Source organism: Lupinus angustifolius, chromosome LG06, assembly GCF_001865875.1.
Source record: "Lupinus angustifolius cultivar Tanjil chromosome LG06, LupAngTanjil_v1.0, whole genome shotgun sequence".
Lineage (NCBI taxonomy): Eukaryota > Viridiplantae > Streptophyta > Magnoliopsida > Fabales > Fabaceae > Lupinus > Lupinus angustifolius.
Genome location: NC_032014.1, coordinates 9,088,060 through 9,112,699, shown reverse-complemented (window position 1 = coordinate 9,112,699; position 24,640 = coordinate 9,088,060). Strand labels below are relative to the sequence as shown.

The 24,640-nt window shown below is 31.3% G+C and overlaps 3 protein-coding genes and 1 long non-coding RNA gene across 6 annotated transcripts; all 4 read right to left on the bottom strand.

Moving 5' to 3' along the window:
• LOC109349646 (ethylene-responsive transcription factor ERF039-like) lies at positions 1,336–2,465 on the bottom strand. Its single transcript, XM_019590529.1, has one exon. The coding sequence runs from the start codon at positions 2,235–2,237 to the stop codon at positions 1,524–1,526; it is 714 nt and encodes a 237-aa protein (XP_019446074.1). The 5' UTR covers positions 2,238–2,465; the 3' UTR covers positions 1,336–1,523.
• LOC109349645 (peroxisomal acyl-coenzyme A oxidase 1-like) lies at positions 4,611–12,342 on the bottom strand. 3 transcript variants are annotated; one of them, XM_019590528.1, is made up of 16 exons: positions 12,202–12,342; positions 11,951–12,118; positions 10,343–10,451; positions 10,157–10,218; positions 9,834–10,043; positions 9,495–9,582; positions 9,254–9,416; positions 8,687–8,885; positions 7,948–8,145; positions 7,359–7,490; positions 6,532–6,652; positions 6,271–6,381; positions 6,005–6,074; positions 5,624–5,807; positions 4,987–5,228; positions 4,611–4,621 (listed from the first exon to the last, which is right to left on the bottom strand). In XM_019590528.1, the coding sequence occupies exons 2-15, from the start codon at positions 12,089–12,091 to the stop codon at positions 5,019–5,021; spliced, it is 1,998 nt and encodes a 665-aa protein (XP_019446073.1). In that variant the 5' UTR covers positions 12,092–12,118; positions 12,202–12,342; the 3' UTR covers positions 4,611–4,621; positions 4,987–5,018. The 3 variants fall into 3 exon arrangements, with proteins under 3 accessions (XP_019446073.1, XP_019446070.1, XP_019446071.1); XM_019590525.1 differs by lacking the exon at positions 4,611–4,621 and having other exon boundaries at positions 4,928–5,228; XM_019590526.1 differs by lacking the exon at positions 4,611–4,621 and having other exon boundaries at positions 4,928–5,228; positions 11,951–12,101.
• On the bottom strand, positions 16,768–21,947 carry LOC109349641 (transcription factor MYB1R1). The gene is made up of 3 exons (XM_019590523.1): positions 21,453–21,947; positions 18,369–18,577; positions 16,768–17,583 (listed from the first exon to the last, which is right to left on the bottom strand). The coding sequence occupies exons 1-3, from the start codon at positions 21,739–21,741 to the stop codon at positions 17,053–17,055; spliced, it is 1,029 nt and encodes a 342-aa protein (XP_019446068.1). The 5' UTR covers positions 21,742–21,947; the 3' UTR covers positions 16,768–17,052.
• Positions 20,201–21,446, bottom strand: LOC109349643. Its single transcript, XR_002108011.1, has 2 exons — positions 20,874–21,446; positions 20,201–20,841 (listed from the first exon to the last, which is right to left on the bottom strand). It is a non-coding gene; the product is annotated as an uncharacterized LOC109349643 (long non-coding RNA).

Here is a 24,640-nt window from a genome sequence, read left to right as displayed (position 1 = left end):
ATTATTTGGTCTATTCAAGTATAAAAACTCACATTGGATATAAAGGATGAATGAACGAGTTTATAAGTGAAAAATGCTCATGAAACTAATACATTAATTTTTTGGTTCAAGACATATCTCACTTGTGATTCTCAACTCTTTTCATATCCCATTAATAATGGCACTCCACGGTCATTGGAGGCTCTCTGTTGCAGTCTGGTCCAACAAATGGTATTAGAGCTGATTGTTCAGCTGGGACATGATGGACTTAGTGGGAGCGAACGAGAAAGTGTGTGGTACCCACACTTGAGTGGAAGACTGTTAAATTTATTCAAGTGTGAAGTTCCACATGAGATATGAGGGGATGAGAAAGAGTTTATAAGCGAAAAAACCCCATGAAACTAATGCCTTAATATTTTGGTTCAGTGTCTCACTTGTGACTCTATACTCTTCCTATATACTGATAGCAATGGAATTTTCCAATGGTTAGAGGCTTCCAGTTACATTCTAGTCCAATAATAACAAAACCCTAGATATATACAAGTATATATGATCTCAAACTTCATATTATAGCTAGAGTCAAATATGTAGTAATGTTGTTAGAAATTTCATATTGAAAGAAAAAGTAAAGTATAAAATTATAATACTTAACCTAAGGCTTTTCCAACTAATAGACATTGGATTAGTCTTTGGATAAAGCTTTATATCATGTCGTAGATTAGTAAAAGATGTTGCCTATTTACAATACATTTACGTGCCTTTTGTATGCAGTGTGCGTTATTAAAGTGTTATCAACCTGGTTTGAATGAGTGGTATCGCTTATTTTTGGTTTTGTAAAAGTATTGAGTATGATTGTTATCTTTATTCACGTGAGGGAAAACATATTCGTCCGTACCATGTTCCTATATGGACACATTAGATTTATTCTATGTAGTATGTACATATGTTACAGCGGGCAAAGGATATGGTCAAAAATAAGTGGAAAGTTGTCATAGTGGTACTATAATATGTCACCAACTTGAAAAGAACTACCAGAAAAATTAAGACATAAAGTAGACAAATAAATACGAAATAATAAACAATATATAATTTAAAAATGACAACTGTAGTCATCACCAACACTAGTTATTCAAAACAAGCCAGGGAGAAAAAAAAACAATTAGAAGGAAAAGTAATACTAGCTGAATTTCATTTCACATTCACAAATAATATTACACATAATTAAACTGATTTCTTGGAAATTGGAGAGGATATATAAATGAGAGGATGTTCAGAAACTAAGGTACATAAACTGTGCAATCTAACTTATCCTGAATGATAGTTGCGTAATTTTATTTAGCATAACATATACATATATGAAAGTGGGTTTAGTGAAGGAATATATCTTTATGCAAGTGATGCAAACTAATTTGTTAAGTTTTGATGATTTTTTAAGGACACTTTGTAACTGGCATCCACCCCTGACCCATGTCATATGGTCCATAGTGAAAGGAACAAAAGAAAAGAAGAAAAAGACTTTCCAACAACTTATCAAATAAGGCAATTTAGTATGGCTCCCATATAAAAGGCTCTTGGAAACCAGAGTCGAGATGTTCGGCTCCGGTTACAAGCCAAGCTGATGAGTAATGAAACTCATCAACATGACAACGATTTAGGTTGAGTGAGAGATCGGGGAGGTCTAAAAACATATCATCTTCACCATTCGAAGATGAATTCATTTGATAAGACGATGATTTAATTTGGCTCAAGTGAGTCTCGTTTTCTAATTCCACTTCATTACTTCGATCATGGTGATAATTTATCATGGCTGCTTTCCCCGCTGCGGCCTGTATGTCCTTAGGGGACTTACTAGCTGGGCGGGGCAGCTCGCCCACAAGCTCGGGGAAATTAAGGTAAGCCGAGCTGCCTTTGATTGCAAGAGCCGCCACGTCATGAGCTCGAGCCGCCATATCTGCCGTGGGAAAAGTGCCAAGCCAAATTCTTGATTTCTTCCTTGGCTCTCTAATTTCTGACACCCATTTGCCCCATTGACGCATTCTTACTCCTCTATACGTTGGATGCTTGCTATTACTATTCACCACCTTATTCTTCCTCTTCTTATTTACAATATCACTACCTAATTTTTCATGTTGAATTTTCTTCACTATGTTGGTAGCTCCTTGTGTTGATGAAGAAGTAGTGGAGGCCATAATGGTGTGAGAGAAAGAAGTGGTTGGTTGAACTTCAGTGTCTAAAAGGATAGCTTCTTCCATGTTCATTGGAAGAGAGAGATTGAACTTGTGAAGTGTGAGGAGAAAATTGTGGTGAGGAGAATTTGGCCTTTGAAATAAGAGGTGGGTTGAAATGTGAGCTACTTATAATAATTCTTCACATGAAGAAGAAATGGGTCCAAGTGAAAGAGAGAAACAGTTGCCTTGTTTGCATTATTATATTTGACAGAATTTGTCTACATTTTATTGTACATGTTGTACTTCATTATATGCTGATATTTTTCAATAAAATTATGCCATATTCACTTTTATATTTTTATATGATTATTTTAGATAGTTCCATACCCATTAAAAAACTCTTTAACATTATTAATTTTTATCAATAGTTGTATGTAATTTATCAAAACCTAGATTCATTAATAAAATTAACTTATTTTTTATTCCACTTAAATTCTTTGACTAAATAAAAATAATTTGATAATAAATTCATTCATTGGGGTTTTTAAATTCAAATTGATCCAAAAAAGAAATAAAAAACAGATCCAGAAAACAAAATTGCAAAAAAACCCAAATTTATTTGGATGATGTTGGATTGCATTTTACAAAACTGACCAGTCCATGTCGATTTATAGTTCCAATTTTAAGAACCAAACCATTCCAATCCTAACCAATATTTATTAAATATATGTTGTAAGTATTTATGTACTATATATATGAGTAGTGTTTTTTTTTTGTCTTATTGAAAGTAGCTTATTTTATTATGTGATGGACAAGTAGTTACTTTGATTGTATATGATCAAATTCTGGGGAACGTGGAGCCTCTTAGTCACCTTCTAATCCAGATCAACCACTCTCATTGTCTTGTTATATATACCTACCTCAAACTAAAACTACTGTAGTCTGTATAGATAGAGTGCATATAGAAAATATATTTCATCCTAATCAAGAAGTATACCGACCAGATTAGCAGAAAATGTCACTATTTTGTGATTTGTTTGTGCCAATTTAAATTTATTTCCTTGGTCAGTCCCAATGTTATGATTTATGAAAGTTGGATAGGACATAGAAGTAAGAGATATTGTATAAGGTCTGACTGTTTAAATAATTGCTAGATTGAATAGGAGAACGTCATGTATAATTATACATACTATATAAATATATAATTTATATATAATTATTAATTATACATGAATATATAAATGTCTAGTTATAATATTATATAGTAGAAACAACTGTGTGCATTAGAACATACTATATAGTTATATACACAACAGACAAAGTTTCGCTCATGAAAGTTTATATTTAAAGGAGTATTGTGAAATTTAAGCCTGACATCATATATATAGTTAAATTTATATTAAGTTTAACTGGTTTTGAATAGTTAAATTATTAGTTGGACTGAGTGATTTTATATATAATTTATCATATATATATATATAAATATATAGTTATATATAAATATAAATTTTATATAATTAATAATTATATTAAAATAACATCTTTCTATTTATAATTTTTTTTAAGTAAACTTTTATGTTCACTTCCCGCGTTATTCCAGTTCAATTGGGTTAACATAGCCGGACCGAAATTTCTCCACTTCAAAGCGGTCTAACCTTTCATTTTAAAACTATAAAGTAGAGTCATTTTCAAGTCCGATCAACAGTCTGGTTCGACTGCCCAGTCTTGTTATCGCAGCACTAATTTAAACCCTTTTGTAGGTTTAATTCCCACAAAACATATGTCATCTCGCCAACGTACATATGGGCGACGTTAAGTTTGTGTTTTTTCTGGAAAACAACATACATATAACTTTGCCTACACGTACGTGAGTGAAGTCATGAATGCTTTAAAAAAAACATGTATAACATCGTTTACGAATGTGTTTTTTACGCATAAGCAAATTTATTAAGAGGGGTTCAGAATTAAAAATACTATTTGACGTTTAAATCTAAGTTTCCATCCTAATTAATTGTCATCTCAAATGGGTTAACAGAAGGAATCTCCACTCTATTATTGATCATCGTTAATGTCCAACAAAATGTAATGAGTGAGCTCCTTAATACGACAATCACCAGTTCTGTTAATATAAATTACTTTCCTAAATCAACTAGTTGTTTATCTAGTTGTATAAAACTCTACTAGATCTATGAATAGATCAATATGTCAAACGTTCGAATCTTGTGAGCGACATTTATTGAAAGGAGTAACCACACATTTCGAAAGAGATTAGTAATTAACTCCTTACCGGGTGAATGGATACATTTTTAGTTATAAAAAAATGTTTTCCTAGTGCTGGTGTTTCGAAATAGTTTTGTTTTTCTGAGTTCTAAATTTACTGGATAAAACTGGAATAATTAAATAATCATAGCTATGTTCGTATATTACTTCGATCATTTCAATGATGTCCTTGTACTGACTTGCTAGTACATTATCTATCAATTAGTCGGTTATAGACTTTATGTCCAATAGTTCTATCCTTTCCCATGATTGAAACTCCTCACCAAACTAAATGATGTGTAATATTTGTAAACTTGTAAGTATATAGATTCTGGAGCAAAAGCACAAAATGCAAGGGAGATTAAACTATGATATTAGCCCCACTAACCAATGAGGTAACAAATGATGTTCCAGACCAGATTCAACAAATTAGAAGCTCGTCTCATAAATAGTCATCATGTGATTAAGCTTGCTAGAAAACTTATACATGGATGTAACAATGAATGTAACAAGACTGATTAATTTTCCATCCGTGCAACTTTATTACCAGCTTTAAATAGAAATAGTGTACATAACTTACTTAGGCATCAATAGGCCAATTATGAAATACTTTTAGAGCCTAGCATTACGAAGTTGTTGCTTCAGCAGTGGTCGAATATACTCTTGATAGCCATCAGGCACCACTGAATCATTCAATGGATCCTTCCAAGCCTCCTCGTACAACTGTGGATACACATTTCCATCATAGCGCCCAAGAACAGAACCAAGATAGTGATCAGTGTGGTTGAACGCATCAACAAGTGCAATTGCATTTGGACGAACCTAACCATACCATGTAATCGTATCAGTTTCATATTAATAAAAACTTAGACAAAACGAGATGTAATTAGTTCCGAATTGGAATAAAGACCCAAACTAATACCTTAAAAACAAATGCATTTGGTGCTTGAGAAACTATAAACCTCAACTTGGTCTTCTAAGATCTCCAATGTCGGTCAAAATAGTCACTAACGAAAAGTAAACAACAACCACAAAGCCTTAACCTCACTAGGTAGGTCGACTACATAGATCAAACGATATTATAATGTTCTATCATAAATCATGTGTTTTCGTTGAGTAATTTGACCGACATCGAGATTTTTGTTGTCCAAGTTGAGTTTTTATCATTTTTCAGAATAATTTGGGTCTTCACTCATTTCAATAGGCTTAGGACAAACCTGAGAATACAAGGACCTCAGCTGCTCGTTGGCAAGATGACCCTGTTTGGGAGTGATGCTGCCGGTTGAAAGAAAATCACCCAGATTCTTATGAAGAAGAAACAGAGCATAAATGCTAGAAAGATGTTCCAATTGCTGTTTCACCCCTTTTCCTGGTATATCTTTCTGCAACTTCTCAATAAATCTGAAAAGCATAAAATGGTTGGTCAACTTAATTGTAGAATATGTATGTAAATACTAGCTTCAAACTTTGAAAATTGAAACTAAATATTGATTTTTTTATTTTTTGGCATCCTTCCACTGAAGGACTCTCCACCTCCATTACACTATAGATCAACTACAAACATTATATGGGACCAGTAAACAAGGGAAGAAGCTCACTTGGAAACAACAATTAGCTGGCAATGAGCAACTGCAGCCTCAACTAGATCGGCTGAGAGTTCCTGGAAACCTGCCGTCAGAAAAACCATAAGCATACAATATGATCATATCTGATGATGTTGCATTAACTACAACAGTCACTTATTCATACACATGTGTTATTAAAACACTTTCATATATGTGCTTTTCTACACCAATATCACAAATTAGCCACCAAAAACAAAAAGGATGTAGCATGTGACTTAAATCAGGATTGATTCATTTACCATCTTCAGGGTTGGAAAACTTGCTAAGATTCTGAGCTACGGCAACAGACTTCTTAGCAGCCCTAGCTTCAAATGCTCCCAGCACCACATTAGGCTTCAACCAGTCTTCAGCTGCAAACAATTACAATAACTCTATAAGTATAACTCCTAAAGGGGAAGTGCCTAGTTAGTAATATTATCACAAACTAAAAGATTTGGATATCGACAGATTGATATGGTTAGAATTTGCATATTCTTAACCAAACCAGATTCATTATATACCTTTCTCAACATCAGAACGATATTGCAGCAATTGTTCCAATCGTCCCAAATAAGCTGTTGTACCAATGGGCTTTTTTCCAGAGCCCAACTGAGAAATAGTCTTGATGAGATGTCTCGCAACCTGCATGGTATTTCCTAGAAGTTGTTAAACAACCCAAGACCAAGACCACCCTCACTCAGTTAATAATATCCAACTACCTCCCCAATTAAGACTGAATCAGAATGTAATATGAAGCACAGAAATGTAGAAGGAGGAACATGAAAGACTTGTGTACAGCATGAACAGTAGAAGACACAGCCACATGGGAGTAGATCAGAATACCTAATGATGATTATTTAACTTAATTCAATCCTTTTGGGATTTTCATTATAGGTTTTTTCTTTCTGCTAAGATAAATGAGAGTTTTTTGGGTGCAATGTTAATTTCATTACCCACAATCAACAATTCAGTACATTCCAAAGCATAACCATGGGTGAGTATGAGTTCCACCTCTCCTATAGGCTACGATAAGTATGATAGAGTTGATAGACCCAAAATCGTAAACAAAAAAAAAGTGTAACATGCTACTTTTATGAATCCAATATCAACAAATACAAAGATTTTACTAAAAAATGCACATGTTTACAATAATATATAACACATCAAATAGAAGTAAATGAAATTTCAGTTCTGTTCACCAAATTTTGTAAATTCCAAGCTATTCACAAGCAGGAAAACTGCCACACTGCAATAGTCCTATTTACTTATTAGGAAGTGCTTGATAAAAAAAATATCAGTTAATAATACTCAATGTGATAACATATTCTATACTTCACAATTAACAAACCTGTAATTGCAGCACAACATTGTCTCCTTCATATGTGCAGGAAGGAACATAGACTGCAAATAACTCAGGGAGACCACTACTACAAAGGTAACCATGGCCACCACATAGTTTACGGCATTCTTCAATTCCATCCTGAAATAAGAATGAAATTAATTTTATTTGAACTTCAAAGATTTCAAAGATGTTACAAAGTGAACTCCGCGTATCACCACAGAGTATAAGGATATTACCGAGACAGACAGTTATTGCACTTCCAAATGAATGACAATGGACTGTATCACTGTAGTGAGGTGCATTGCAGGAAATGTAAGATTTTTCTTTAGATGGAATACAGGAAAGGTAAGATGAATATGAATATATAATTGAACAAACAAAATACATCAATTACAACATGGCCTTTCAGGGTTACTTAGAATCACAGGAAACGACTGCACCATAACATCACATATAAGGCAAAAAATATTCTGGAACATGAACAATAGCAAAACCACATTTTACATGATATCTAAATAAGCTCAATAATCAATTAAATTCATCAACTAAAACCAATTTGGAGAATAATGAACATTAGTAATCAATAGTCACATACAGCAGTCACTGAAGTAGTCAAGGACTTCAACCCTGCCGTGCATGCATGAGCCTCAGGCAATGTTGAAAAATCACCGGCTTGCAATCTTTGCGTGACATCCGTATAAAGCCATTTCAACCATTCGCCAACAAATCTAAAAGCATAAGCAGAGGCTAGCAAAGGGAAGAGCCTAGCTTGCTGTGTTTTGTAATCAATCACCTAGACAGAAACAAATAGCAGAAAGTGAGACACACTACAGAATAAAAAAAATCCATCGAAGAGATATAGGCTGGAATAATCATTGACAAGAAAAATGAATACAATGATCTCAAACTTCTACAAGGACAATGATACAAACCCAACATCATAGTTGCTGTTTCGACTGGTCAATAGATCTCGTAGACATTTCAGTATCATTCAATTCATGTATAAGGTGAATGGGAAACATAAAAGCCTTCCATTACAACTTATATAAAATAGCATGTTAGTAGAAAGCATGACTGCTTTGAATCTAGTGTCAAGTAAATATGTTAGTAGAAAGCACGACTGCTATGAATCTAGAGTCAAGTAAATATCAAAATGTACATACTAAACCAGCAGCAATTTCACATTAAAACAAATTGGTTTCTTTTTTCAATCATGTCCTGTAGGTTTGGGTTAAGCCTGCCTCCCCAGTTGCTTTCTACAAATTCATTTCTTAAAAAATATTTTTAAAATATTCCAGTACAAACCATGCATCAATAAGGACTGTAAAGCACACCTGTGTTTCAGGACCTCCATTATGCGAACCAAACTGTCTTCGAACAGCACTATATCTTGTAGCAATGCAAACTGCTCGTGACAAAGCAACTGATGCATCAGCTACAATTGCTTGTCTCACAAATACCATAGTACCATATACTAGTTGCCGTGGAACACTGGATTTTACAAGTTTTCCTTCTCGTGTAACCTGTGAAATCCTGGTAGATTCAAAATGCAAACAGTCATCTGCTGAATCTATAGATATAAATTGATAAGCACACTGCAATTGAAGATGAGTATAAAAGAGTCAGGTTGTTGTATGCCTATCTTGTGACAGATCAGCTTTTTCAACTCACCATTTATCTCAAATCAAAGATAAAATGCTTCCACCCATCCACCTTCCAGTACAGGATTTACAAAAGAAAAGGACTAGAAAATCATTATTGTGGGTGTTATTATTTTGTGGATGATGGATGGAGAGGCTAGACATTCATTGTAGATCATGCAGGAATAATATACCATTATGATTATTGGATTTGTACCTGGTGAGGCTAGAGGCCATACAAATAGGAAAAATAAAACTCACCTCATTAACATTTGATCCCTTGGAATTCGTACATTGTTAAACCTCAGAACCCCATTATCCATGGTATTATATGCTCCATTTCCAAATTTCGCTCCAATATCACCAATAGTTATGCCAGGAAGAGGTAGGTGGTCGTCCAAGCTCCGTAGCTGGACAATGAAGCCTTCAAGTTGGACATATTGTTAAGTGTTAATTGAAGTCTGAATCAAATAGTGGAAACTTTGACAATGACAGTAATTACCATTCACTCCATGATCTTGACCATCAATAATTAGGCGGGCATAAACAACAGCATGTGTGGACACTTTACCCAATCCACCAGGCCACCACTGTTTACAAGAGCATCAAAAGAGTTGAAATAGTAATATCAATAACTGTATGAAGATAGAATGTTTAGTTGTTCTCCAAATTCCCTTCAAGACAAGTATGCAAAGCAAATACAGAAAAGGGTACAAGCCACTTTTCCCTGATTATGGTATGAATGAACTTAGTAACATTTAAAGATTCCATAACCTCAACCATTAAAATATATCTTAAAAGACCAGTAAAACCTCTTATGCACCCTCTCCATTTTACTCACCTTGCTGGAAGTTAACGTGGGGCTATGAATAACAAACTCGTCTGTTTTGGGATCAAATGTTGCTGTTGTTTCTAGCCCTTGAACATTAGATCCATGGCCAAGTTCTGTTTGGGCATAGCAACCAATTATTTGCATCTTTTGAGCCAAAGGCAACCACTTTTGCTGCTGTTCATCAGTGCCTTGTCCTTTGATAGCAGGTACAAACATTCCCTGCAAAGGAATTTATGGGCCATATCTATCTCATCAGAATTTTCATCCATATCTTTTTATAGATAAGTGAGACATTAAAAGTAAGGCCACCAAGACAAGAAATTGAATTGTACCCAATGAAGATCAGTAAAAGCAGGTTCGTCCACAAAGGTTCTAAACCTGTAAGCTTCCTCTTCTGTAAGAATAAAACTTACACAATTATAGAGTATGATAAATATTAATGTTTGCAACAAATTGCCTCCCGTTGAAAAAAATAACAAGAAGCCAAACACAAACTACAGAAAGAATAGAAGACTCGCCATTAAGACGGAGCTCAGAAATCCTTTTCCATGCATAAGTTGCTTTCCTCAGAGTGTTCTTAAATAACTCCTTCCTACCAAGAATGGGTCTATTGTCCTTTCTGAATGCCTAAAGGTGTCGGAAAACAAATGAAACTTTTAGGATCTTAAAGAAGCCAAAATCAACATTTATCACCAAACTCCTATAAAAGGAAAAAAGTGGAAAAAAGTACCAAGCAGATTTATAAGCCATACATTTATATGCGAAAAATTTACTAACCACTGAAATCTCATTTTGTAGTTAAAAAAAATTCATTTTGAACTCCTCATAAAGTTTATGGACCAGCACAACATAAGCATCGGAGTCCATGGATCTAAATTGTAAACCACGAATGCAGTTTTGGAAGTCTCTTGCAACCACAATGCAATTGCAGCCAACCTGGCTACATAAGTCACATTTGTATTTTGTATGCAACTATCCACAACTTTCATAATTGCAACCCAGCCATAATTTAAAACTCCATGTATAGTATGTTGACAATGACAAACTAATTTTATTACATAGTACATACAAAAGAATCATCTACAAGGGCGTTCAAGAAAGATTTTTCCCTAGAAAACAACTTTAAAAGGGGCTGTTTCGGAATTAATCGGACATGTTTGACAATCCTAATTACAATATGAAAAAACTGTTTTTATAGGCAAAGAGCTTTAGAGAAGCTAGAAGTTTAAAGTTAATTTAAAGAAGAAGAAAAACATTTGATTATTTTGAGATAAAACATATTTCCCAATCTACCCCTCCAAACTGTATTAAACAAACATTATTAGCCTAAACAAATCACTTCACTGTCTTCACACCTTTTTATAATTTAAACATAATTTAGCAAAGTGGAGCTTTTCTGACAATCCAAATAAAATACAGAGTAAATTACACTGACACCCCCTGAGTTTTAGTGAAATTACACAAATCACCCCTCACTTTTCTAAACTTACACAAACCTCCCTTAGTTTTGTACTTTCATTACACTGATCACCTGTATAAGAAATAAGTGTAATTTTTTAAACAAAAAAGTGATAAATGCAATTAAATTAAACAAAACATGATATATTGTATAGACAAGTCTAAATAATATACAAATCAATGTATCTTTATTATTTTTGGTTCGTTACACTACGTTATAAGAGTGATTTAAACAATATTTCTTTATAATTGTTGATGCATTTTGTAACAAAAAAATAATAAAGATACATTGATTTTATTATACAGGGTTGTTGTCAGTGTAATGAAAGTATAAAACTGAGGGAGGTCTAAGTTTAAAAAAGTGAAGAGTGGTTTATATAATTTCACTAAAACTCAGGGGGTATCCGTGTAATTTACTCTAAAATATATTATTACAAAATTGCTTTTCAACAAACACATCCAAATATTAAAATAAACATGATTATCATAACAATAATCAATTATACAAATAAATTCAGAAATAAAATAATCTTTTTAACTAATCCAAACACATTCTACATATCCTAAATTTACGCCACAAGAAACATAATTAAAGCATAACTTAAAAGTAAATCAGAAGTGTGACATAGCGAACCAAAGAAGGAATTGAATGAAATGAATTAACGAACCGGATCACTGGCAACGAGGCGAGCCATCCTTTCAGAAAGTTGTAGATCGTGAGAAGAACCAGCCCAAACGATTTTCAACGAATCAACATCGATCTCCGCTTTGTTCCTCTCTGGTGCCAAATGATCAACGCCTCCTCCCATTTTCCAAACCCTAACAAAAACTCAACACTGAGTAAGAAAATTGAATGTTGAAACTCGTGTGCTTTTTGGTGATGAATGAAATAATGAATGAGATGGAGTTAGTTAAATACTTCGATGTGCTTTATGTGTGCAACAATCTCCAAGTGTAATCACACGATAAATTATAGCTCCTTCATTAATCATTCTTCGTGAAGATATAGTAATTTTTTCCAATTTTGGTGGGAAAATTATATATTAGGAAATGATTGAGATCTTCTTGATAAAAGTGGGATAGTTTCAAAGCTTGGTCAGCAGTCACCATTTCTTACATCAGCATAAAGAGCGAGAAAAGACTTCTTTTTGATAATATATTAAAAAAAGAAAATAATATATCATGATATTAATGTTCTCCTACCTACCTGAATATCATATTTTATTTTTTAATAATTGGTTTATAAGTTATATATGTATTTTTCTTATGACTATAAAAATTAGTATGATGCTATATCATTACTCATTAAAAAATTAATTAAACTAAAATTTAATCTCAAATAATTAATCTCCATGACACCCAAAAACACAAAAAATATATATAATTGTCAATGGGTTGGATATGTCTTGGTAAAAACTTTTATCATTTAGTTGTAACCAACTTCATAACCCATACAAATTTTTATTAAATTGACTCCACAAATATTATATTTTTGGTCAAATTAGCTATTTAAAGAAATTTGCTCATATGTTACTTTTTAAATATTATATTTAACACCACTTAATTTTTCAAAGAAATTTATTTTGATATTATCCCTTCAAGTATTATATATTTGGTGAAATCAGTTATTTAAAGAAATTTGTCAGGATGTTACTATTTACCACTTAGTTAATTCTTCAAAAAAAAATATATTATTATATTATTCCTTCGAAGGAAATTACTAGAGATGGCCGGACTCCTGTCCTAAAATGCATGTAGATTTTAAGTAGACAGGATAATATGGGTTTTATCTTAACGAATAAAATCGTAAGTTTTGTCCATTTTAAAATGACTAACGAATATAATAAAATAAAAAATTAAATAAATTAGTTTTTTACTACCAAATATATCATTTTACTTTATAAGTAAAGAATTAATTACTTACGGAGTATAAGGTTCTTATGTCAATAAGTGTCGCTTCTATAAATTGAATGTTTGATATCTTGGTTATCTTCGATATTTAGTAACACCTTACATCACTAAACCAATGCATTATTAATAAATAAAATAGTTGAAGAGAAAAAAGTTAACAAAATCTATGATATTTTAGATGATGCTGAATAAATCATATCATATCCTAATTTTTTGAAGCATTAAAAATCACCCTTACAAAATTTATTTGACTCTTTATTCTTTTTTCTTAAGTTATGCATGCAGGTTGCACACATTGCACACTATAAATGTTCGCAAGGAATTGCCAAACAAGGTTAATCAGACAATGCTAAATGGGCAAATGAGTAATATTTGGATGTCTTGCTTACAAAAAATACCAACTATGAAAGCATGGTAGGTATTGTCCCTTTTATCATTTATAGTTGTCACCAATAATTTGTTATCACACTAATATCTCAAATATTAATTTTTTTCTATATTATTTCTTCAAAGATTAGATGCCTAAGTTGATGCCTAATTCCTTGTCATAATTGAATGATTTTTACTTAACATACATTATTGTGAGAATTGTCATTTTACGTAATTAATTAGTGTGCATAGAACACTTTTTTATATAATCTATATTACAAATATATGGTGAATTTCATAAAATATGATTATTTTTTTACACACATTTTTAATCATGTTAGTATATCAACACCTAACCCTTCCATTTTTAAAGGAAATAGTAAATTATACTTTTACATAAATTACTCCTTCAATTTTTGCACTTACAAAAATCCCTTATATATATATATATTTAAACAAAAAATGATGATAAGTATATTTAAGTTAAATAAGATATGATATATTGTGGAAACAAGTACAAAGATTATATGAGTCAATACATTTTCATTATTTTTTGTTCGTTATAATATAATATAAAAATGATTTAAATAATATCTCCTTATAATTATTGATGTATTTGTAATGAACCCAAAATAATAAAAATTTATTAACCTATATATTATTTGAATTTATCTCTACAATATATTATATTTTATTTAACTTAATTACATAAACTTATCATATATGTTTTAAAAAATCATATTTATTTCTCTCATACAGAAATACCGAGTATAATGTATGTATAACATTAGGACGTTTCTTATGGGGGTAAAAAATGAAGGGATAATTTGTGTAATTTCGTTAAATAATTTCTAAAGGAAATGATAAATAATAGATACAATAAATTGTGCTTCTTTTCTAGCATTTAATGTGTTAATTGTAAAGTTTGATTTTGTCATTTAAATCTTTGATTTTATAATCATCAATATAGTATTTCAAAGATCATGTTGTTATCAACACAATCCTATAAAGAAATTGTCTCCAAAACTGTCCAATAATATTAAATTTTCATCAAGTTGATCATTTACTAATAATATACTTTAATAGATAGACTAAGTTGATGAAAAATTCATATTTGACATACTAATATAATATTAAATTATATTGAAGGATTAAGTTGAGAATAAGTTTAATCTATGTAAAAAAAATTATTTGGACAACTAATTTAGTGATAAAAATAATCTTAGTGGTTCAATCTCATAATAAAGTTCTTTGGAGAAAAGTACTTAACATATAGTGAAATCTGTAAGAAACTAATAATATGCTGACAAAATTATTTGAAATACTAAATTGGTAGCTCTGTAATCTTTGGAAAACTAAATTGACTATTATATCATTTTTTTTATTTAATTTGAGTTTGAGATCGATTGTTTTCATTTTCAATGTGGTCTAATTTTCTAGGGTGTTTAGTGTAGCTTGTAAATATTTATTTAATTTTTTTCAGGATAATAAGTTGTGACTTTTTTACAAACCTTTTTTATTTTATTTTAACAAACATATAACAAATAAAAAATATATTTTGGCATATTAAAAAAAATCATAAGGTAAAAGTGCTTGTTTTTTATTTAAAACATAAGTTTTCTTAACTGATTGAATGTCCCATCGCATAATGTTATTAGTTCTCTATACTTATGCATCTTGTTTACTCGTTATAATGTTAGTTTTACTTTTGAAAAATATGAATGACTAACCAGAAATATAAATCATATTTAAGAGCCTCACTAGCTACCCTCGTAGTTTACATTGTCTTTCTTCTTTAAGATGTAACAATTTTCACAAACAACCTTATTCGTAAATAAATATGTATAACACAACATTTTTAAATAATGTCTTAGTTGGATTATCTATTTCAAGGTTTAAAATATGAAGTGTCGTCTGTTTATAAATTACTCAACTATTATCAACAAATCCCATTAAATAGCTAAGATTTTTGTTGATAAGTTAAAATTTGGATTAGTTGGATTATTGAGGTTTACTATGATTGAAATAAACCTCATGTCTTATTGGATGGGAAGGCATAAAAAACATGTCAATTAACCTAAAATTGTCTATCCAAAATATTAATTTTACTAGTGTGCTTTTTCTAATGGATAAGAACTCAAACTCTATGTGTCAAATTCCAACAAAAAAGATGATTGATGTAACTTTATCTATTTTTATTCATTAATAAATTAATTGTTTTCGATTTTTGATTTGTTTGTTATCGAATTTTATAAAAATTGAAATAACATAATCAACTTCTTATAAGTAAACCTGGAAAGTCTTATTTAGATGTATACTTGGATGAATAATGAAGATAAACATGAATTTAATGCATACACTATTAATTGTGATCATTTTGGACTTTCATAAACTTCTGATCTTAATTATTAAGTATTAGATGTTCGTTTGTTGGACTTAAAATGATATATAATATTAAATTATTTGAATTTATGCAGTATTATTATGTTCTTTTTTAATTATAAATCAATGATATATAATTTTAAAAATGTGGTAATGCCATAAAATTATTTTTTAATATTAGATTTTATTTATTTTATATTAGTTGTCTTGCAAATTACATCGATATATAAGATAAATAATATTTCATGCCCTTTTCATACATGATCATATTCATCTTCATCGAAATTTAGAGGAATGTTGTATATGCATATAAAGTACATTCCAAATTATCAATACTATTTATGTACAACAACATTATTCATAGTTTGTTCACATTAAATGAGATTCAAACTCACATGAAGTATGAAGTGAATTGAATTGAATTACTAACTTAGATATGGAAATTTAGTATATAGTCCTTTTTAATATCAAGTATTAAAAATATCGTCAAGAAATGTTATAATAGGATAAGCAGAGTTCAATATATATAAACTTATATACTTTTGGGAGCTTATTGTTTCTTGGAATCTTAAGTTGGAAATGAAAATATTTTCATGTTTGTTTCAAGCCTTAAAAAGAGTGTAACATCTATACACTATAAAGATTTTGCACATTCAATATATCATTCTTCATTCATTTGTATTACTTTTCTTAATAGTCAATAATAATTAAAATAAATGATACAGTGATAAAATTTCAAAACATTGTATAGATTGGTAGTATAAATTAGGCTCCAAAACCTTAGACATTTAAGGTTAAATAGGGTGTATAAAGTAACAATTCATTGGGACAACACCTAAAGCTTTTAATCCATTACTAGAATTGGAAACACAAATTGGTAGTGTCAAACTGCACAATAAACTTTACATATACCTGACTGAACAAACACAAAGTTATATAGTTTAGACCCTATATGCTACTACTGTCTACCAGCAAGGAAACAAATTAGGTTAATCACAGTGAAGGGGCAAAGAAAAAATAAATTATTAAGGTTATTCCACAACAATATGTGATATCATGGACACAAACTACATTCATGAAGCCCCCCTGTATTGACAGAACAGTTCCCTTAAACTGCATGGATGACATTGCCATTCATACTCGAACTACCACACGCGGTTGTTGCCGGAGTTGCATGAAAAGCTGACTGTCTAGAGGGTCCTTCTTCCTGTAGTTTTTGTTTCAAAGTAGAGGGGCCGGAGTCACCAATAGTCTCTCCTAAACTCAGCTTGGACATGCCCACAAGTTCATCAACATTGAGAGGGCTTTTAGAATGTACTGCAGTCGGCTTCAGTACTTCATGCATCTCCTCCTTCTTCACGGGCTCTGCTGGACTGTATCCTGACCAATAGGGCAGAGGAAATGGGAAGAAAGGAGAATAATATGCCGGGTACATCACTGGATAAGATGATACCGAGTTAATATCAGGATTTAATGGTGCAGGACCTGCAGGCTCGCCATCGTTCGAGTTAGTGGAATCCATGGATTCACACTCTTCATCGAGGGTAGGAGGAGCAGGCAAGGGGTTATTGCCTTCTGTGTCAGCTTCAAACTGATTAGCAGACAAGAAGTCTTGCTCTACCATTGGAGCTTCAGCTGCCTGCAAAATCATGGAAAAAATGAGAAGGTTCTGAGGAAAAAGGAGAGGAAGGTTAATTCTAATAACGGATCTAAAAAAAACAGCACGCAAGAGAATGCAATGTTTACAACTTTCCTACATCTATGATTTTATAAATAATGTAAACAAACAAGTCCATGATTGTCAAATGCACAGCAAAACAAGAAAGGAAATGGAATTTTTTCACAAATTACAAATGACCATTGATTTAAACGGTTTTCATTAAGAAGCTAGAACATGTCACCTATGAAGAACACAAGCAGACTCGAGCACTTGATAAGAACAGAACAATGTCCAAAATAAAGACACACATATATGAGCAAGTCAAATGAAATTAAATATGAGCAACATGACAAAAGATCCAAACTGAGAATCAGAATTTATATATTCACCTTCTAAAAACAACCTGCTAGGCTTTACATTTCCCCTTTGACAACGAGCCTCATGAAAATAAAAGAGGCATCACACAATTTCAGTGTAAGCATGTGTGTCAAGCTATTTTGGGTGTTGTCTGAGTGTCCAAACTGTGTCCCAAACGTGTTCAACACGTGCTCGAGCCGATAATTATTTTTAAAAAAAATTGGAAGTGCACAACATGTGTGTCAGTGTTGGAAGCATGTCCAACACCTCGATAAGTAGGAGTGTCCATGCTTCCATAGCATGTCATACAATTAAAGAAAGATAATTTGGAATGGACAGATTATATGCATCATGATGTAAAATAAACACATATTTCATGCATAGTATTTGCGAATAAGAGCACAAACTTCATCTGCAACAATATCAAACAAGCTGGAACGCCTTTTCCGCCTAGACATGTTGCTTTGCCTGATGAAATATTTCTGAGCATGACTGGCCACTTGAGTTGGTGTCCTAGTTTTAACATAGTTCCTTGCAATTCCACGCCAATCTCCCTTTCCCAGCTTCTGCAATCCAAGTAAAAACATTCTATGTTCTTCCTCAGTCCATGGAACTCCTGCATAAAAAAACAATTGTAAATTTCACCTAAAAAATCCAACATAGAAGATTCTTTGTTTAGGCATAAATAATCAGAGTTTGAAGCATTTTATGCATGCCATCATCTAAGATCCATAAACCCAGTAGGATTAAGTTAGGAGTGAAGGGCATGGGTGGTCTTCATGAAGTGATAGATTCAAACCTCATTACCACCATTGTACCCAAAAACGAGAGATCTGTATCCCTAATTGGAGCTACGTATAATGTTGAAAAGAAAAAGAAAGCTAAGAAATCATTACTGCAATTACATATTCAGCTAAGGCTTGCACACCTTTCCAAAATTCTTTAAGCATGCCAAGACTTTTTTCTCAAACTAACCGCCTTAGCTTGGTGTTCTACAGTACTATTTATCACAGGCTTTGTTTGGATCAGCCTAGCTTTAAAAGGCATAGCATGAAGTTCTACAAATAAGTGGAGAAACTTAGAATTACTTGTTTTGAAAATATGCTTAACCCATAACAAGTTCATTTTATCGAGTATATAATAAACATGTTACAATAATATGTAGTCAATAGTAATAATATGTAGTCAATAAAATTAACTTAGAATTACTTGTTTTCAAAATATGCTAAACTTATACAATTTCATTATATTGAGTATAAAACAATATATAGTCAATAAACATTATTTATGATAGAGTATTATGACATCGACCAGTCCATGTAGCCAACCCCATTTAGTGGGATTAAAGCTTGATTGTTATTATAACATATAGTCAATAAAAGTATGTAAGTATTATATATTTTTAATTATATAAAAATAATTAGAACATAGGTCAACTTGGTAGGCCAATTATACAGACTTGGGTCTTTCCGAAAACCTAAGCCACACATGTTTGATAAATTGGCTGTGGCAAAAATATGCTAGGTCAATGGTCCTCTATAGGTTGCCTAGCCTATTCCCACCCAGACACGCCAACCCCGACAACGAACATGGATTCTACAAAATCTCTTAATTGATACACCTGTGAGAAAAAGGCTGGGAATTGAATTACAATTTATAAATAAACCTACAAAGTTTAACCTTGAATTAACAAGGAGACAACTAAAGAAAAATTATATACAACTATGACACGAGAATTAAAAAGGTGAAATCTCTTTTATCTGATGTTCAAAACCCCTCTTTTAGGAAGGTTAGGGAGTAGGCACCAAAACTAGTCAAGATACTAATTGTGCATATTATGCAGATAAAACATATAAACACATACTGTTGAATCTGCACCCTGACTTTATCTGCTATATTTTTATGTCGGACAATATCCTATTTGCAGTTAGTAGCAAAAGTTACACATGTCTTGTGACCTGCGAATTGCAAGCATGCTTTTGCCGCTCTCTTTTGATACATAGCATGAGTGCCAAAGCAATAGACTCAGGATTCAACTGCAGTTACAAAGACCTCTATACAAACTAACTGGTGCGGTGATTCCTATCCTTGTATTAAAATATATATATAGCAGCAGTTTTCTCATAGCTGAAACATATGCATATGACACACTACATGCATCCATAATTACATTACACTAACACAAATCCAATAGACATTAACCAACATGGGTTTTTTCTTGGTAACCTGCTCTTTTTTAATCAGGTCAGATGATTCAAAACTTGAGCAATGAGCACTCCTTACTAATTAGAACCTTCCTTGAGCAATATGAACAACTTTTTAAAAGCACATGACTTGATATTTATACATGTGTCATATTTATATCCAATTTCATTGGACAAGTTCAATACTGCTGAGATTCAGAAATTGTGCAGCCAAGCATACAAATGTGATGCAAGGGTTCCAATAACTCACTCCTAAAAAAACAATCACTACTCTAATGAAATTATCGTGTATCTTTCTATCTAGTAATTGTTCTTCCGCAAGGGCAACAACACAAAAATTATTGGTTTATTGTATTAAAATCTTAAATACAAAACCAAAACCAAGATCAGTTGGTCAAACTGACAAAGAGCTTGATTCCCTTAGGGTTCGTTTGCGAGTTGGGTTTTGGAGGAGAAAGTGAACGCTTGGGAGCCATAAAATACACTTGTGAGATGGTTATAAACTCTTCTCTTTCCATTCCTTCCCCCCGAAACCCAAATTGCAAACGTAGCATTAAGCAAGGTCACAGGATCAAGTACTGTGACTGAAAAAACTAGGCACTGGAAGAGTTTTTCCCCATTAAATAAGTCTTCACAGCTTGACTCAGACTAATCAGAGTCTAGTGATTTACAATTACTGACTGTCTCATTAAAAAAAATCGGAGATACGGACTGATCAAACTAAGATCACATAATTAATCCACGATAAGTCCACAAGAGTTAGCTCAATTAATATACCACTGGGACATATAACCTAAGTTCCCAGATTCAAACCCTAGGGAGTGGACTGTCTCCCCAACCCCTCTCCCCTTCAAAGAAAAATAAAAGTTTGCCTGTAAACAATAATTTAATCCAAGATAATTAATTTTACCTAATTTGATCAACTTATGCAAAATATCTTAGCAGTTCTGAAACAGACTCAAAACAATAACACTCAACTATAAGATATATATATTCAAAATTAGGATGAAGAATCGAAATCACTTATTTCAATAAGCTTTCTAGAGAAGTTTATGAAACTAAGCTCTTTTTAGCTTATTTCAGAAATCAAATTGAAACGGGCTATAAGATATGTACCAAAACTCACCCCAAATCTCGATCTTTTTCTTCATCAAATGAACTATAATAAACTTGCAAACAATTCACACAAACAATAACACCCAACTAAAAGTTTTCTCACTTCTTAAACCCAAACAAGCAAAAAACAAAAAAAAAACTAATTTTTTCAATTGGGATTTAGAATCAAACCCTTTTTTCTTTCACGGGAACTAGAAGAGGAGCCAGGAACAAAATCCTCAGAAGCATAACCATCAGCAACAACACCAGCAGAAGGTTGATCAGGTGTTTCACCACCAGCACCGCCAAGTAAGGGTCCACCAGACACAGATGAACCAGCATAGTGAGAAAGATTACCCATACTAGCACTCTTTCGAATCGACCCATCAGTTAATCGAACCCCAAATAGCTTCACCCCTCGGTTGGGGCATGTACGAGAGTTGTGACCATTGTGGCTGCAATGGGAACATCGTCGGGTCATGGTTGTGATCCGAACCCAGATCCGAAGAAATGGGTGTTAGGGATTAGAGAATGAAGGACATGAAAATGATGAAATAAAGGTTTGATATTTTGGTGGTTTTGTGTTATTTAATGTTTTGGGGTTGGTGCTGTTGTTAGAAGAGATGGGAGAGAAGATTAACAATGAAACCCTATCCGTTTATCTTGTTGTGTGGATAATGGGGGGAGTTATTATACTCTGCTTTGTGCATTGCTTTCCTAACCCTGCTTCACACACCATAAATTAGTCCTTAGTCTTATTTTTGTTAGTTTTTTTCTAATACAAAAAATATCCTCTCATTTTATGGGTAATGAATCATTTTTTGTGTGCGCATGATTATATATTTCAAGTATCGTTCATAAGAATTGAACTTTTAGCTTTTGATTATCTTACAAATTTAATAGGATATTATAACATTGAATCAACATCTTAGGATTAGATTTTAGTTTATCCGTTGTCAATTTAAAACTTTAATTTCAGTATTTGTTGTTGAGTTATTAAATGATAATATGGCTTGTTAATTGTTGATGATGTGATTAGTTGTGGCATTGATATGCCATTATTTAATTGTTGATTGAAATATTCAAAAAAAAAATTATGCTATTACAAATTTAGTATCATTGCTAACAACGTGTTCTTCTAGAAGTGTGTACGACCTACTAAATTTTTAGATAGATTAATAAATTAATGTTTAATTCATGATAATAATATTTTTTGAGAGATGAAATCACACACCTAAAAAATTAGTTTATTACATATATAGGAATGAGAGAATATTCTTAATTTCCCAAAAAAAACTTATTGACATTCGGTTAAGTGTATGATGAGATATTGGCAATTGTAAATAATGATGATGGTGACAAACAAATATATATTGTTAAACAAGTTTTGAAATTGGAAACCACATAAAAAATGAAATTGGAATTACAAAACTTAGATTATTATTGGTTTTAGAAAAATCAAAACTAAAAACTGATGAATTAAGACAATATTTTATAAATAGATAATTATCTTGAACATATCAATTATTTCTTTATTTTTTGATCACGTGAAAATAACAATATAAACATCTTATTCTTACTCCAATAACTTATTATGATAAAAAAACGAAGATATGACTTGCAACCACAATAGATATATAATAGTATCTTAATTAGACTATGCATAAGGTCCTATTAATCTTCAAAATCTAAAGTGTTGAATTAAGTGTTTAATTTTAAAGAGTTAGCTTAAGATTATATGAGACGCAGACCTCTTCTACTTAATGAATCTTTTTGTTGTTTTATATTTTTCATCAATAATAGAATAGTTGTTACCCAAATATTCTTGGCATACAATTGAAAAAAATGAAAAATATAAATAATAAAATATGAAAATTAATTATTCGAATCTTAACTTATATGGAATTATAAAATAGCATTTAAATTTTGAATTAAAAAAATCAAGTTTATGATATTATATTATTATTCTAATGAAAATTATATATTTGAAATAACAAATATGATTCTAGGCACAATAATCAAAATTAAAAAATAACTTCAAAGTTAAAATAAAATTTAGTATTCACATAACAACTAAATCTTATTCTCACTATATGAAATTGACTACATGAATCATACATAATCATAATTCTATTGATAAAACGTTAAACTCTGAATTATTTTTTATTGTTTCACTTATGATTTTTCTTATTCTCCTTTTGCATATGTAATTTGGATAGATTAACTTTAATTTGATTTATTCTTCATATTTGTTCTTCAATTGATCTCATTAATACATGTTAAACCATATGAGATGATTTTATTGTCTTTTTCCAATAAAACATCCTCTTTTGTGCAACTCATCTCGTTCTTAAATGAGACCATAATTTTTTTTTATAATTTCTTGGTAAAGTACTCAATTTTTCTACTTTTCACTTCAATGATACAATTTACCTTTTGAGTGAATATTGTTAAAGTGTAGAAAGTACACATTTAACACGTTCATTCAATTGAGTGTTGTTAAATATCTAATTTATACTTTTAACAACACTTACTCAAATAAGTAGTGTTTAAATATTTATTTTTCACTTTTAACATTATTCATTCAGTAAAGTGAACATCGTTAAATGTCTGTCTTTAACACTACTCACTGAAATGAGCGCTTTAAACATCTATTTTCTAACTTAAATAAGTTTGATTAAATCTCACTTTCTTGAAAAAGTAGAGTCGTTACACGTTTTTTCTCTTATCATTTTTTGGTTAATATGATTTCTCTTTTTTCTTTCTTCATTTCTTGATTATTTTACGGGCTCTATAGAAATAAAAACTATGCTCTAATCAGAGAGCAATTCTCTATTTACGCATAATAACTCCCAGCAGCACCAAATTTATGGGCAATCATTGTTTCGTTAAGAACTACCCGCTTAAGATGCTCTTAGCGTGTTTTAAACATGAATAATATAATTTCTTTTAAATCTACTAATAAAAACATATTGTGATGTGTGATGATTTGGTGAATATAAGTACTAAATAATCTGGCGTGGATGCTCTTTTCACTGTCATTATTTGTTTAGAAAAAGATTTATGTACTCATTGTGAGACAGTTTTTAATAATATTAATGTATTATTTATTTGTAATTGTCGTAAAATTTTAAATAAAAATAATATAAATGAGTAGTAAATAATGTATGAATGTATATAACTTTTTATATCAATAATGCATAATATTATATTGTAACTTGTTTTGCTTTTCAAATGAAAAAAGAAAAACTACACTTGAGACTAAATCAGGATAAGTATTGATCATGACTATAGAAATACCGTAAATTCTTTTGGTTAAGTCATGATGGATATCTGCCAATTTAAAAGTAATAAAGAAAATAAAATTTATGTTTGTTGAT